Genomic DNA, 15,108 nt, shown 5'->3' with positions numbered 1-15,108 from the left:
AAAGCCGGAGGCGGCGGCCGCTCGGGTTCCGCTAGGCTTCCCCGTGCCTTTCCCTCGCGCCGCGCCTCCCGCCGCCTCCCACCGCCGCCGAACTTGATGTGCCCAGCCTGCCCCCGACACCCGGCCTGACGCGGCGGCGCCCCGCTCCTCACGGGCCTACGTAGCCCTCGGGGGCGCCCCGCTCACCCACCTCGGGGCCCGGCGCCCGCCCACGCACGGCGTTCTCCTCACCGCGTCTCCCTCGCCATGAGCAACCTGAAGCCGGACGGCGAGCACTGCACCGGCACGGGCCCCGGCGGCCCCCTGGAGGAGGAGGTGGGTCTGCGGCCGCCGCTCTCCGCGCGCGTGAGGTGCACGCGGGAGGAGGGCGCGCCGGGCCTGGGGCGCCGCGCGAGGTCGTGCGGGCCAGTGCTCCTGGCGCCTTCCCGCCGCTGCCCTTCGGCCCGGGGAGGAGCGGTCGGAGTACTGCTGGCGGGCGGGCGGGGGCGTGCGGCCTGGGCTGGCCCCACTGGGGCGGCATTGTATCCCCGCCCTCCCGGGCTCGGCCGCCATCCGTGTGTCCCCCGCGGTGGGCTCGCGGCGCCGCGTCCGTCCCACGCCTGCTGCCCTGGCTCCCCACGCGGGGCCGGCGCGCTCCTTCACTCTCCGAGGAGCACCTCCTGGGTGGCCGGCCTCGGCCCCTGCTGGAAGGAGCCGAGGAGGGGCCGGCCGGCTGACGGGCGACATCCTCGCCCTCCGGTCTTTCCCACCCTGACCCTCCGCCATGACCTTGGAGGCTGGGTGCTCCCGGCCGGTACCTTGATTCACTAGAGCTGTGGCCCTGGGGGCGGGTGGGTTGGCTTCCCTCGGAGTTCCAGAACTTGGGCTACGACGGAGATGAACCGACTATTCAAGCCCGGAAAGAGCATTTAAAGATACTAAGTATCCCCATTCTCTTGTGCTTTTGAGCTGGTAGCCAGGCCAGGGCCCTCAAACTGGCCCGGGGGTATTCTCCAAGAAGGTAACATCATCTTGTCCACCCACCCTGTGCTAAAAGAAGGGCTTAGGAGACGGCCTCAGGGTATCTACAGCAGCCCATGTCTGGTTAATGGGCTGTTGAGCAGGATGCACGGGTGCGGTGCCCTGGCCTTGAAGGTAGCAGAGAATGGGAGATAGGCAGAACTAGTGTGGAAAGGCTTCTCGGCTCCTAGGAAGCACCTCTAAGCCCCGCTGTGTCACTCCAGGAGGCTGAGAGACCCTTCCTGCCCCGCCCTGTCATGCTCTTGCCCAGGAAACCAAGGGTCACTTATCCAGTCTAAGCGCCCTTCCCCTTGGTCTGGGGTAGAAACCGCAGAGGCCCTGATGTTGCTAACCCATTGTACCATGAGGTTGGTGCAGAATGGCTCAGAGACCCATTGTTGAGCTGGCTCCCCTGACTTAGCAGTTGGGAAGCCTGCTACCAGGCCTAGTACACCAGCGGCCTGGCGTCTTGTGGCACTAGGTTTGGATCCCTGCTTTGGAGGGAAAAAGGCTGGGAATTAAATACAACTCTTAAATCAAAAGGTGGAAATTGAGGACATGACATCTGTCCACTAGCGGCTCTAGTGTGGTGGCATGGTTTTGGTGTCTGGGCTTTGTCCTCCTTGGGCCTTATTACCCTTGGCTTTGGTGCTCTTCACGGAGTCCTCATTCTACCTGGTGGTTCAGAATCTCCCTCAGAGTTGGGGGTGGGGTGGGGTGATGGGGGTGTGTATTTGCTGGTGTGTTTTGGGATCTCTGCTTGTTTTCCCATCCCCTTGGGCTGAAATTGGGGAAGGGCAGTGCCTCCTAAAGTTGGGCAACCACCCTGAATCCCACTTCTGTTAACGGGTTGGCATTCAGCAGGGACTTCACACTGATTGAAAGGCTGTGAGACTGGATTGATCAGTCCCTCTGGTCTGATTCCCTTTGGGTGGGAATTAACCATGTGGCCAACCTGGAGTTGGAATAAACATTTGAGGACTTGGCTGCTTTTAAAAATGGCCTTTCTGGGAGAGAGGGCAAGATGTTAAAAAAGTAGAGTCCCTGCTATTCCTCTTAAGGGAGTGAAGTGGGCTGCAGCCCTGGTGGTTCAGAGTCCTCTTGACTAGTGTCTGCAGAGAGGCATGGGCTTGTATTTAGCAGAATTCTAAAATGAAGGCAGTACTCACACTTTGTCAGCATATACACTAAATTTGGAACAATACAAGGGAGATAAGTATGGTCCCTTTACAAAGATGACACGAAATTCATGATGCTTTTCATGCAATTTTAAAAATAAAATTGGGCTGGTGAGATTGCTACCAGATAAAGGTGCTCACTACCAATTCTGATGACCTGCTCCCTGGGACCCACTTGGTAGAAAAAAGAAAACCAATTCCTGCAACTTGTATTCAAACCTCCACACGTGCACCCTGACATGCATGCTTTCCACCATGAAAAAAATAAATTAAAATGTAATTAAAATTTAAAATAAACTGAGGGTGTGGTGATCTGGCTCCAAATGTCTGCTCTGGTCTGGTGAGAACAAGAGTTAGTCCTTCATTTCAACAGCATTTTTATCAGTTGGCCAAGAGCTCCCTTAGGGGCTCCATCTCTTTTTGGTGGTTTGGACTAGAACTGATCTCTTTCTCTTTAGATGACCCCAGGCAGTCGGTTCTATAATCCTAAGACCTTCATCTAAGGAATTTTGTTAGCACTGCTGGGGCTGACCCAGACTGGCCCTTCTTAATCAGCTACTGATTAGCTAGAGCAAGCCTAAAAAATCAAACCTACTGTCCATCTTAAGACCTCACTTCCAGGAGCTGAAGAGATGGCTCAGCCATTAAGAGGCTGCTCTTGCAGGAGGACCCAGGTTCAGTTCCTAGTACTCACTTGGTGACTAACAACCTTTAACTTCAGTTCCTAGTACTCACTTGGTGACTAACAACCTTTAACTTCAGTTCTAGATGCCCTTTTCTGGCCTCCACCGGCACTGCATGCATGTGGTGCATTTAAATACATGAGCTCTCACTTTAAAGACAGCCAGGTCCCAGAACAAGGGTGTGTTTCTGTGGGGCTACTTATCTGGAAGTGCTTTGTATAGCTTCAGCTTTCCCTGCTTACCTCCTGCCATACCATGGGCTTCATCTATACCACAAGCATTAGGTTCCTTCTCTGGACCAGAGGTTAGGAATATAGCTGAAAAGATTGCAGGCTGGGGGTGAGGAAGACTAGCTAAGAAATGGTGGTAAGTTCAATACAGTGGTAAGTAAAGAGATGTCAGCACATGGTACCATGATGAAGCTAAGAGGTTAACTCTTTTTGAGAAGTTGGTGAGTAGAAGGTTGTTAGTTGGAGTAGAAAGGGCATTTTTGAAGGCATGGTGTGAATCAAGGGGTGACTCCCAAGGCTGAGGTCCCAGGTTCAAGGCCAGCTTGGTTACAGAGTGAAACCCTACTTCAGAAGGAAAGCTGAAGAGCAAGGTGTATATACAGGATTGTGGAGACCTCATGGCTTGTTTGGGTCAGTAGTTTACTATGCTGTAGCAGTAGCAAGGGCCACATTATGAAAAGCCTGAGATCATGTGGTAGTGGGGAAGAAATTGCTATTTTCTTGCCACTTGAAGATGTGTTAAAAGCTTTGATAATTTTGAAAGCTAAGGAATTAAGGGTAATTAAGCAGGGAATTAAGGTTAGAAGCTCAATGTCCTGTTTAGTCTAAGGCTATACCATCCTCTAGATGAGTCTTGCTGGAGTATCAGATGATGTCACACAGATCCTGAGACCCTACTTCGGACACTTGAACCCAGACCCAAGCATATATCATCCTAGTGATTCTTCAGGCTGGGTAGTTATAGTGTCTCTGAAGAGCAATGTGTGGTATTTATTGGCAGGGTCTTGCTACAGAGCCCAGGCTGGTTTGGAATACCTGGCAGACCTGGGACTATGTAGCTTGAGGTGGCCTCAAACTCTTGATTCTTCCAGTGTGCTGGAATTAAAGGTATATGATACCATACTTGGCTAAGGTTTGTGTTTGTGTTTTTTTGTTTTTGAGACAGGTTCTCCTTATAGTTCCTGCTGGCCTGGAACTTGCTATGTAAACCAGACTGGCCTTGATCTCACAGAGATCTACCTATCTCTGCCTCTGGAGTGCTGGGATTAAAGATGTGTACCACCATACCTGGCCTTGGCTGTTCTTTCAAACTACTTCATTGAAGTATGATTGACATTCATAAAGCTGAACATACTAACATACATAATTTGGTGAATTTGGAGATTTGGTTACTACGTACACACAACATACACACATATGTGTGTGTGTGTGTGTGTGTGTGTGTGTGTGTGTATGTGTATGTGTGATGCTAGGGATTGAGCCCAAGGCCTCACTCATGATAGACAAGTAGTCTGTCATTGAGCACTACATTCCAGCCCCTACAAGAGTTTTAGTTCCTGAATCCTTCGGTGGTTGTGGTATGAGATTCATGAGTTGAGGATGTGTAAGTTCCTTAGACACATTTTATTTATTTATTATTTTGTTTTATTTTATTTTAAGACAAGGCTCACTATGTAGCCCTGACTGGTCTAGAACTTGTTATGTAGTCCAGGCTGGCCTAGAATTTGCAGAGATCCACCTGCCTAGGCCTCCCAAATGCTGGGATTTAAGGCCAGTACTATCATATTCAACCTGTTAAGTTTTATGCCAGCCTAATTGTAAACTGTAGAAAGGCAGGAGTTAATGGCAGCCAGGAAATCTACAATTTGACTTACTGTTGCAACCTCCTTCCCCAGGGCAGCTGGGAAAGGAGGATGTTCCTCAGAAAGATGTCAGGAAATAGCCAGGCCTCTGGTCCCTGAGAAGTTAGAGTTTTATCCTCCCTCCCTGAGGTGTGGGTGAGTAGGAGGGTATTAAGCCTGCCTGGGTAGGCAGGCCTAGGTTAGTCAATATGAGTGCAAAGGGAATTCCAGGACATTTGAAAGCTGAGTGTGATGGGTCATGCCTGCAATCCTAGCATATAAGAGGCTGAGGCAGGAGGACTGCTTCAATTTCAAGGCCACCCTGAGCTTCATAGGAAGTTCCAAGCCAGTGTGGACTACAGAGTAAGACCCTGGCTCAATGCAGAAAACAAAAAGCAAAACTGGATATGGTGTCACATGCCTGTAATCCCAGCACTTGGGAGGTAGCAGGAAGATCAGGGGTCAAGGTCATCCTTGACTACATAGTGAATTGAGGCTAGCCTAGGTGGGCTACAGGAGCTCCTGTCTGAGAAAAAATTAAAAAAAAAAACACACACACAAAAAGGGCTTGAGAGATGGCTCAGTGATTAAGAGCACTGACTGTTCTTGCCGAGGACCTGGGTTCAATTTCCAGCACATACACGGTGGCTAATAACCATTTGTAACTCCAGTTCCAGGAGATCTAATGCCTTCTTCTGGCCTCTGAGGGCATTGCGCAATACAGGTGTACTTACATGCAGATAATACACTCATACATAAAATAAGTATCAAAAAAAGAACCAGGAAAGCAGAGTGGCACGCACCTTTAATCCTAGCATTTCAGGGGAAGAGGCAGGATCTCTGAGTTCAGGCCAGTCAGGACTACAAGGTGAGATCTTGTCAAAAAAATAAAGAAAAACCATGGGGCTGGAGAAATGAGTCAGCTGTTGAGAGCACTTGCTGCTGTTTGAGTCTCAGCACCCACACGGTGGCTAACAACCATCAGTAATTCCAGTTCCAGAGGCTATGAATGCCCTCTTCTGACTTCCAAGGTACCAGGCATACACATGGTATCTATGCAGGGAAAATGCTCATGCACATAAAATAAAAATTGTTTTGTCTTTTTTGAGACGTGGTCTTCTTGTAGCCCCAGCTGTCCTGGAACTCACTATGTAGACTAGGCTGGCCTCGAACGCACAAAGATCCTCCTGCCTCTGCCTCCCAAGTGCTGGGATTAAAGGCGTGAGCCACCACACCTGATCTAAAAGTAGTTTTTTTTTTAAATACAAAAACAAGCTGGTTGTTTTTGAGAGAAAGGCGGATCTCTTGTGTTCAAGGCTAGCCTGGTCTATGTAGTGAGCACCAAAACAGCTGGGGCTATAGGGAGACTCTATCTCAAAAAGACCAAAAAATAAAAAATAAAAATAAAAACACAAAACAAAAACAAAGAAATCAGAAAATTAAAAAAAAAAACAAAAATGGGGCTGGAGAGATGGCTCAGCTGTTAAGAGCACTGACTGCTCTTGTAGAGGACCCATCTGGGTTCGATTACTAGCACCCACATGGCGGCTACTAACCATCCTTAACTCCAGTTCCAGGGGAATTGGAAGCCCTCTTCTGATCTCCACGGCATTGTATGACACGGGTGCACTCACATACACGCAGGCAATACACTCATACACATAAAATAAAAATAATAAATAAAATATTAAAAAAAAAAAACCCCACAACATTTGAAAGATCTTGAGACATCTTGGTGCTTATTGTGGTAGTGTTTTAGTATGGAAGGAAGCCTTGTATATTTCTGGGCATTTATCTAGAAACAGCCCAAGCAGGTGGATCTAGGAAGAGTCTGGGGGAAGGTCAGGCTCCTCTCGTCTCTGGGGTTGTGGATATGTCTATCCCTTCTGCTCAGATGGCGAGGCTGGATTGATAATAATAAGCCTGTCTCTAGTGTTTGTGCCAGGCATTGTCCTGAGCACTCCACTATCTTTTTTTTTTTTGGTCTTTTTGAGACAGGGTCTCCCTGTAGCCCCAGCTGACCTGGAACTCACCCAGGCTGGCCTTGAACTCACAGAGATCTGCCTGCCTCTGCCTCCTGAATGCTGGGACTAAAGGGGTGCACCACCAGGCCCAGCTTGCACTCCACCATCTTAATTCCTACTTCACACCAGCACTGTGAAGTATTTATATTATCACATTTATAAATGAGGAAACTGAGGCAAGTTGTTTCCTTTTACAAACTATCAAGTGGGGAGGGTAGAATTTGAGTCTACAGTTAGTACTCAGTCACATACTGTTCTTCTGTTTCACATTAGGATTGGTGAGATGGGACAACAGAGTAAAGCAAAAGAAGTGTCAGTAATATATGTATTTTTTTTTGGTCTTTTTGAGACAGGGTCTCCCTGTAGCCCTGCTGTCCTGGAACTATGTGGACCAGGCTGGCCTTGAACTCACAGAGATCCGCCTGCCTCTGCCTCTTGAGTGCTGGGACTAAAGGTGTGCGCCACCATGCCTGGCTTTGGTAATTTTTTTTCTACTGGTACTGGGGATCAAACCTAGGGCTTTGTACCTGCTAGGCAAATACTTTGTGTCTGAGCTTCGCCTCCAGCCCTGCAGCCAAAATTTTGGAGGGTTGAGCTTCGGATCATGCATGTGTTCCAAGTAGAGTAGCCCAGAGACCAAGTCTAGGCTATTTTATTTGGCCTGGAGGCAACCTAAGGCTGGGCAAAGGAAGGTGTTAGCCTCTGCCAAAAGATGTATTTTATCACAGATGTTTAGAATTGCCATTGTCTGGGAATGATGAACAGGACTCGGTTGTTTTTTTAAGTTCTCCACAGGAGGCATTCCCCCTTGTTGTCTGTGCTGGGGAGTTACTGCTCTTACACCCCACTGCCACGGACCGGACCGCTGTGGGCATTTTAATTAAAGAAATGGATGGTCTTGCTAATGACTACTGCCATTATGGAGACATTCATTAGGGTCTCCTTATCTCCTCCTTCCCCATATGTGGGCAGCCTGTCTAGTTTGCCCCCTGAGAAAGCCAACTTCTAAATGCTATTCAGTGTTTGAATATGCTGGCTTCCTCCATTCCTTTTGGGTTGGTGCTGCAAAGTCCCATAAGTAAGGGCTCAGCATAAGCTGAAGATGCTTCCTTTGCTTTGCTCTCAAGCTGCTTATCCCATTGGGCCTTGGACAGATGGAGAGGGGGTAGAAAAGACAGTCCCTCCTACCCCAAGGGCTGAGCTTCTGGTCCAAGGTTACCCAGAGCTGAGCTAGACTGCTGGGTGGTGGCATGGCATGGTTGCTGCTGGCTTTATTGTTGGTCACGGGCAGCAACCATGGTGAGTACCATGTCAGTTCTCCATCGTCTGACCATGGCTACAACCCCCTCCCCACTGCTGAAGTTCCTCACACTCTTGACAGAGCCTTGAAGCAATGAGGCAAAGCCTGTTACTTACACTTCAGAAACCGTCTGGCATGAGGTACAAAACTCACATGCCAGAACCCTTTATACTTCCTTCCAAGGTTCTTGAGACCCTTTCAGTTCCTTCCTACATTCCACCCTTGGATAGAAAGCCTCTGAGGTATGCCAAGGGTAGAAAGCTGCAGAAGTATCCTCTGGTGGATCTATATGTGCCAGGGCAGGTAGGATTGAACCCTTCCACAGGACCGTCAAAGCCCAATAGGATAAGTGGCTCTGCAGTACAGCAGAAGCTGAGAGGTGGAAGGATTTCCTATCTGCTATGGCCATTGATCACTCATAGCCAACGGGACAGAGGCTCTTGACTTGTCACAAGCCATCAAGTCTGTGTTAGGAATACCACCCCCGCTCCTACCCCTACCCCAAGAAAGGCAGGACTTGACCTGGACCTGACCATGGTTGAAGTGTTTGGATTATTTGCCTCTTTGTGGTTGTTCAGTTTCCCTCCACACACACAGCTAGACCTTGTACTTTTGTTTGGATGTTGTTGGGAAGGAGGGTCAGGAGGACATTGGAAAAAGCCTGAGTCTTTTTTTTTTTGGAGGCAGAGTTTTGCTGTTTAGCACAAGATCATCATTCCTCAGCCTCTCCTGAGTGCTAAGGAGATTATACAAATAAATATATTACTACCTTGGCTGTTCCCCCTTCTTGAGGTAGAGAGTTGTGTTCAAACACAGGTACATCTTGGAATGGAGGGGTCCTAACATGAGTGACAAGAGAGCTGAGAGCCATAGTGTAGGACCCAGAAGCAGCTTACATCCCTGAACAGAAACCCCCTCCTATCAGTTGTATATGTTCAGGAACAATGCCCTTGTCGGGCCTTGCTGCCTTCACTTAGGTGATAGGAAGATATGGGGCTTAGGTCTGTGTGCTCAGGATAGCATAACATCATGTGGTTTAAAAGTTGGTGGTATTGGTTGTAGTGTAGTGTTTAGGAGAGTAAGAGTCAAGCCAAAAGCCTTGACTCCTACCCCTCCTGTGAAGTGGTATATTGGAATAGTAACTGCAGCCTTTGCCAGGGACACAGGCAAGAGATAAATCATATTAGCCAACCACACAGCACCAAGAGGGGTGGGAATTTAGGTGGACCTGTGGGACCTTCTGGGGGTGCCCAGGGAGCCTTGCTTCTGGGTCTGGCCCCTGGTTCTGCCTGAAGCCACATGGAAAGCAGACCCCATTGTATCTGTCACCAGCCAGCCTGCTATGGCACCAATCAGCAACAGCATGGTACTTTGTGTTAGCTCTAGTTCTGTAAATGAGGTGTAGGTTAGTGCATATGACAGGCTTTGACTGATTGTGTTCATAAAATTTGAAGCCTTCCCTCTCTGAGGCCGAGTAGCTTGGAGGATGAGGTTTGGAGTCCTCTTAGTATTTTATATGTGAATAGCTGTGGCCCTCACCTTAGATAACTTCCTATCACCCCCGCTTGGTCCCCCGAGTGTCTGCCTTCCCTACCCCCTACACATAGTCAGCACTCTAGAATATGTTATGTAGTTAAGTAGAAGAGCCCCAAACTTTTCAGATAACTTGGACTTGATCCCGAGCTCTGCCACTGGCTAACAACGTATCTAATCCCTTGAGCTGGTTTGTCTGTTGAGAGTCCATACCTTTTCTACCTACTGCATCAAAAAGATTGTCAGGCTCACAAGCCAGTGGTTGTTGGCTCATATGAATGAGTGTAACTACAAAGTATGGCCTACCAGAGCCTGCTTCTGGTGACATGATTTGGGACTGAAGTTCCCAGGGCAGGCAAAAACTAGAACAGACCCAAAGGCTTCAGACTTCATATCAGGGCAGGGCAGGTTACGGTAATGGTTAGCTGTGGGACAAGGTATCATCTAGGTGAGGACTGCCTGGAGGAGATATGCTTGGTGTCTTAGGGAGCCCCTGAGCCATTCCAGAGCACTATAGGAAATAGAGGAAGCATGTCAAACACTGGGCTTCAGGGAACGTGTGTCTCCAGGTTCACATCCACTGCTTGTGGCTCTTTGCTGCTTGCTCTCTTTCCCTGTGTCCTTGTTCAGTGCCTTATAAGTCCTGGGTCTGCAGGCCATGTTACTGCATTCCATCCACCTCGCGTCAAGTGGCCCCACTCAGAGGGCCTTCTTTCCCCTGGGAGGGATGAGAATAACCTGCCTTGCCAAGCCTGAGCCTAGGACCCCAGCAGAACCCTACTCCACCCCAGTATACACCAAAGAAAACACCTGGCCACTGAGATAGGGTGTGTCTGCCCTGCTGCCCTGAGGTTTCTACATGGTAATCTCAGCATTGACCCTGCCTTGCAGTCAGTCAGTCTCCCTCCCTCCCTCCCTCCTTCCCTTCCCTTCCTCCCCCCCCAACCCCCATACACACACACACACACACACACCCAGCCCTAGGCCCAAGCTGGCCTGAGGGGTCTGGCAAGTTGTTCTTTCTTCACTGCTATGCCCTGTAGACTGTGCTGAATAAACTTCTCTTAAACAAAAAGTCTGGTGGCCTTGTTCTAGCTGCTTCAAAGGCTGAGGCAGGAGACTCATTTGAGCCTATGAGTTTGAGACCTGCCTGGGAAGCATGGTGAAAGGAAAGAAAAAAATTCATCTAGAAAGGAAAAGAAAAAAATTTAGTGTTTAGAATGTTGGAATGTGAGGAACTGAGGCTAGTTCAACCTGCTCTTTAGTGCTAAGAAAGGAGGGAAGGTCTTCAGCCACTAGTGCTTGGTGACAGGACTGGGACTTCAACCCAGGCCTCCTGTTAATTATTGAAGCCTTTTCTTCTGTCTCCAACTCTGGTCATCAGTTGCCTTCTGAGTAGGAAGTGAAGCCTGAGTCCAGTGTCTTGGTTCTCAATGGGGGTCTCTTTAGACCCTTGGAGGAGCCACTTCACATCCGAGTGTGATGATGTCCTCTTACAAGAATGTTAAGTGTTTTTGTGTGAGGAAAGCCACAGACTTAGAGTATAAGTAGTCTGCAGCCCATAAACCCTTGTGGTCTGAGGGACCTGTGCCTGTTTCAGCAACCTGACCCACACCAGCACCTGCCCAGAATCAGTGGAACACAAAGTTGCTCAAACACAGGAATTGGAGGTAGCAATCAGTCTTTCCTTTTGTTTCATTATTTATTACTGTTGTTGTTATTTGAGACAGGGTCTCACTATGTAGCTCTGGCTGGTGTGGAACTTGCTATGTAGACTAGGGTGGCCTTGAACTCAGAGATCCACCCATCTCTACTTCCCAAGTACTAGCATTAAAGGTGTTAGCCCATATTAAGAAACTTTTCAAGCTGAGCATGGTGGTACACGCCTTTAATCCCAGCACTCAGGAGGCAGAGGCAGGGGCAGGCAGGTCTCTGAATTTGAGGCCAGCCTAGTCTACATAGCAAGCTCCAGGCCAGTAGGGGCTACAGGGACCCTGTCTCAAAAAGGAAAAAAAAGAAAAAAGAAACTTTTCAAGACTAGGCTTTATCTTCCTTTCTCTCCAAGGTCTTTTTTGGGCGGGGGGGGGGGGGGGGGGCTCTTTTTGAGACAGGGTCTCACTATAGCCCCAGCTGGCCTGGAACTCACAGAGATCTGCCTGCCAAGAGCTGGGATTAAAGGCGTGGGCCATCACCATACCTGGCCCCAATATTAGTTTTTATAAGGACTTTTGCCCCTTCTTTTAAGGCAGTTCATATTAGGGAAACATCTTTTGTCTTGCCAGAAACCCATGCTGCCTATATGGCTGGCCTGAAGCTCGCTATGTAGACCAAACCAGCCTTTTCTTCCTCAGCATCTTTCCTCTGAAGTTGGTCTCAAACTCTCATGACTATCCTTCTGCCTCTGCATCCAGAGGGCTGATATTACAATTACAGGTGTGAGCTACCATGCCTGACTGACTTTCACCTCCTTAAAACCAGTTCTCTTAGCCAGGCATGGTGGCATACGCTTGGGAGGCAGAGGCAGACAGATCTCTGTGATTTTAAGGCCAGCCTGATTTACATAGTGGTTCCAGGCCAGCTGGGGCTAGAAGGGAAAATTTGTCTCAAAAAGACCAAAAGAGGTGGAACTTGATATAGTGATAGAAATATACAGAGAGAGAGAGAGAGAGAGAGAGAGAGAGAGAGAGAGAGAGAGAGAGAGAAACAAAACCAGCTCTGTTTAGGACTAGCCATAGATGAGCATCACCCCTACCTACTCCATTGTTTTGCAAGATTGACTTTTCTGTCTTCTTTTTCCTTGGTCTTTTTGAGACAGGGTCTCCCTGTAGCCTTGGCTGGCCTGCAGCTCACTATATAGAAAGGTTGGCCTTGAATGCACAGAGATCTGTCTGCCTCTGCCTCCCAAGTGCTGGGATTAAAGGCGTGAGCCACCAAGCCCAGCAACTTTTCTGTCTTCTTAAAAGCCGAAGGCTTCTTGTTCTTGAGTGCTTGAGGCTTCTTCCCACTGGGGTCTAAGCAGATTGGTATAAGATCGGGGTCTGCAAATGGGCACTGACTCATGAGCCAGGCACCTGGGGACCCTGAAGCTGCTTTTTATATATGTAGTGACTGTTAACAGCACACTGGACCCCTGGGCCCTGGTTTTCTCATCTAAAAATAAGGTTTCTTCCAGCTCCAATATTCTTTATTTAGGTTACTGCTGAGGGCTGGGAGTGGGGGAAGGATGTGGGAAGGGCTTATAAGAGTCTTGTTTGTCCCTGTTTGGATTTCCCTCCTCTCCCCACCCCCTTCTAAGTAGTGTTTTCTATCCAGATGACACCGGGAACCCTCACTTCCAGCAGTGAGTAGGCGTAGGCAGTACTGGAGCAAGTAGTTACTTGAACATTGATGGAATGGATGGATCAGCAGTTTTTCCTTTCCAATGTGAATTTTGAGTTTTAGATATGCTAAAAGATTTCTGGGGATGTATAATAGCTCAGTTGGGGAGCACCCTGCTAGCCTGGCACAAGGCCTTATGTTCAATCCCCAGGACTGCAAAAAGCTAAAACCAAAAGAGATTTAGAGGCTAAAGAGATAGCTCAGCAGTTAAGAGCACTGACTGCTCTTGCAGAGAACTCTGGTTCGATTCCCAGCACCACATGGCGGCTAACAGCTGTCTGTAACGCCAGTCGGTTCCAAGGAATCTGACGCTCTCTTCTGACCTCCACAGGCATTGCACAACATATTTGCACTTACATACATACAGGAAATACATTCATACACATAAAATAAAAATAAATTTAAAACAAAACATAAAAGGAGATTTTAAAGAAGTAATTTTCTGGGGCCAGCTGAGATGGTTCAGCTGGTAAAAGGCACTTGCTCCACCAAGCCTGACAGCCTGAGTTCAATCCTGGGGATCAATGTGGTGGTAGAAGAGAACCAGTCTAAAAAAATTTTTTTTAAAGTTACTTTTGAGTTTTAACATTTCATTGTTTTTATTTTTATGTGTATGAGTGCATTACCTGCACATATGTAAGTGCACCCGTGTTGCCTTTGGAGGTCAGAAGAGGGCATTGAATCCCCTGGAACTGAAGGTACAGATAGTTGTTAGCTGCCATGTGGGTGCTGGGACTTGAACCCGGGTTCTTGCAAGAGCAACCAGTGCTCTTAACTGCTGAGCCACCTCTCTAGTCCAAGGTTTTTTGGGGTTATTTATTTATTTTGGGGGGAGGGGAGAGGCATGTGCCATTGCACACATGTGGCGATCAGAGGACAAATTGCAAGAATTGATTTTCTCCTTTTACCATGAGGGTCCTGGGGATCAAATTCCCGTTATTAGGTTTGACTGTAAGGGCCTTTACCCGTAGAGCCATCTTGCCAGCTCTTTTTTTTTTGGTCTTTTTTTGAGATGGGGTCTCCCTGGAGCTCCAGCTGACCTGGAACTTGCTATGTAGACCACACTGGCCTCAAACTCATCTGCCTGCTTCTGCCTCCCAAGTGGTGGGATTAAAGGCATGGGCCACCATGCCTGGTGTCAGCTCCCTTTTGTAAAAAATTATTTGTATGTGGAGGGTTGGGACACATGGATGGCCATATGTCCATCAGAGGACAGCTTCTGGAGGCAATTCTACCTTTCATTTTGCTGAGGCATTATTTCTGCTGCTGTGCTGCTTACTCCAGGCTCTCTGGCCTACAAGCTTCAGGGCCATTCTCCTATCTACTGTCTCCTCACATCTTGCTGTAGGAGTTCTGGGATTATATACACATGCCCTTCTGGGTTCTGGGGGCTTGAAATCAGGTCATCAGGCTTGAACAGCTCGTACTCTTCTTACACATTGAGACAGCTCCCCAGACCCTCATTTCTTTCTTGACTTTTGAGGTAGGGCCTCACTATGAAGCCCACAATCCTCCTGCCTTAGACTCATGTGTGCTATGTGTAGAATGTTTTGCCTGTATGTAAATGGAGCTGTGATGTGCAGTGCCCAAGGAGGCCAGAATAGGGTGTTGGATCACCTAGAACTAGAGTTGTAGATGATTATTAGCTGCTGTATGAGTGCTGGGAACCAAATCCAGGTCATCTGCAAAAGCAACCAGTGCTCTTAACTACTGGGCCATCTCTCTAGCCCCAGCCCCCCAATTTTCAAAAATCATTTTTAGCAGGTATAATGGCTCACATCTGTCATCTGTAATCCCAGTGCTCAGGATCAGGAAGTGGAGGCAGAAGGACCAGAGTTCAAGGTCATCCTTATCTATGCAGCAAGTTTGAAGTCAGTCTGTGTTACCTGAGACCCAGTCTTTTCTTTTTTTTTTTTTTTTTTTTTTTTTGTCTTTCAGATAGGGTCTCTCTGAAGCCCCAGCTGGCCTAGAACTTGATATATAGACCAAGCTGATGTTGAACTCACAGAGATTCACCTGCCTCTGCTTCTCAAGTGCTGGGATTATAGGCATGTACCACCATGCCAGGCTGAGACCCAGTTTTTTTGTTTGTTTTTTTTATTTATTTTATCTTATGTGTATGCATGTATTGCCTGCATGTAGGTAAGTGCACCCATGTCGT

General features: G+C 48.3%; 1 protein-coding gene, 1 long non-coding RNA gene and 1 other non-coding gene across 4 annotated transcripts in view; 2 read left to right on the top strand and 1 right to left on the bottom strand.

Annotated features, from left to right (window-relative positions):
• LOC115070918 overlaps positions 1-304 on the bottom strand; it is an 8,855-nt gene extending 8,551 nt beyond the window's left edge. For both annotated transcript variants that reach the window (XR_003850020.1, XR_003850021.1), the window contains exon 1: positions 191-304. This is a non-coding gene — a long non-coding RNA (uncharacterized LOC115070918). The remainder of the gene's footprint in view (positions 1-190) is intronic.
• The window catches only part of Rbpms2 (RNA binding protein, mRNA processing factor 2), a 39,751-nt gene continuing 24,669 nt past the window's right edge, over positions 27-15,108 (top strand). The window contains exon 1 of the mRNA XM_008836300.3: positions 27-315. Within this exon, the coding sequence (XP_008834522.1) occupies positions 247-315 (69 nt within the window). The 5' untranslated portion in view covers positions 27-246. The remainder of the gene's footprint in view (positions 316-15,108) is intronic.
• LOC115070954 lies at positions 2,161-2,268 on the top strand. The gene has a single exon (XR_003850061.1). It is a non-coding gene; the product is annotated as a U6 spliceosomal RNA (small nuclear RNA).

Source organism: Nannospalax galili, unplaced genomic scaffold (assembly GCF_000622305.1).
Source record: "Nannospalax galili isolate Female #2095 unplaced genomic scaffold, S.galili_v1.0 scaffold54, whole genome shotgun sequence".
Lineage (NCBI taxonomy): Eukaryota > Metazoa > Chordata > Mammalia > Rodentia > Spalacidae > Nannospalax > Nannospalax galili.
The sequence above is the reverse complement of the archived record's forward strand: the minus strand, read 5'-3'. Positions and strand labels throughout refer to the sequence as shown.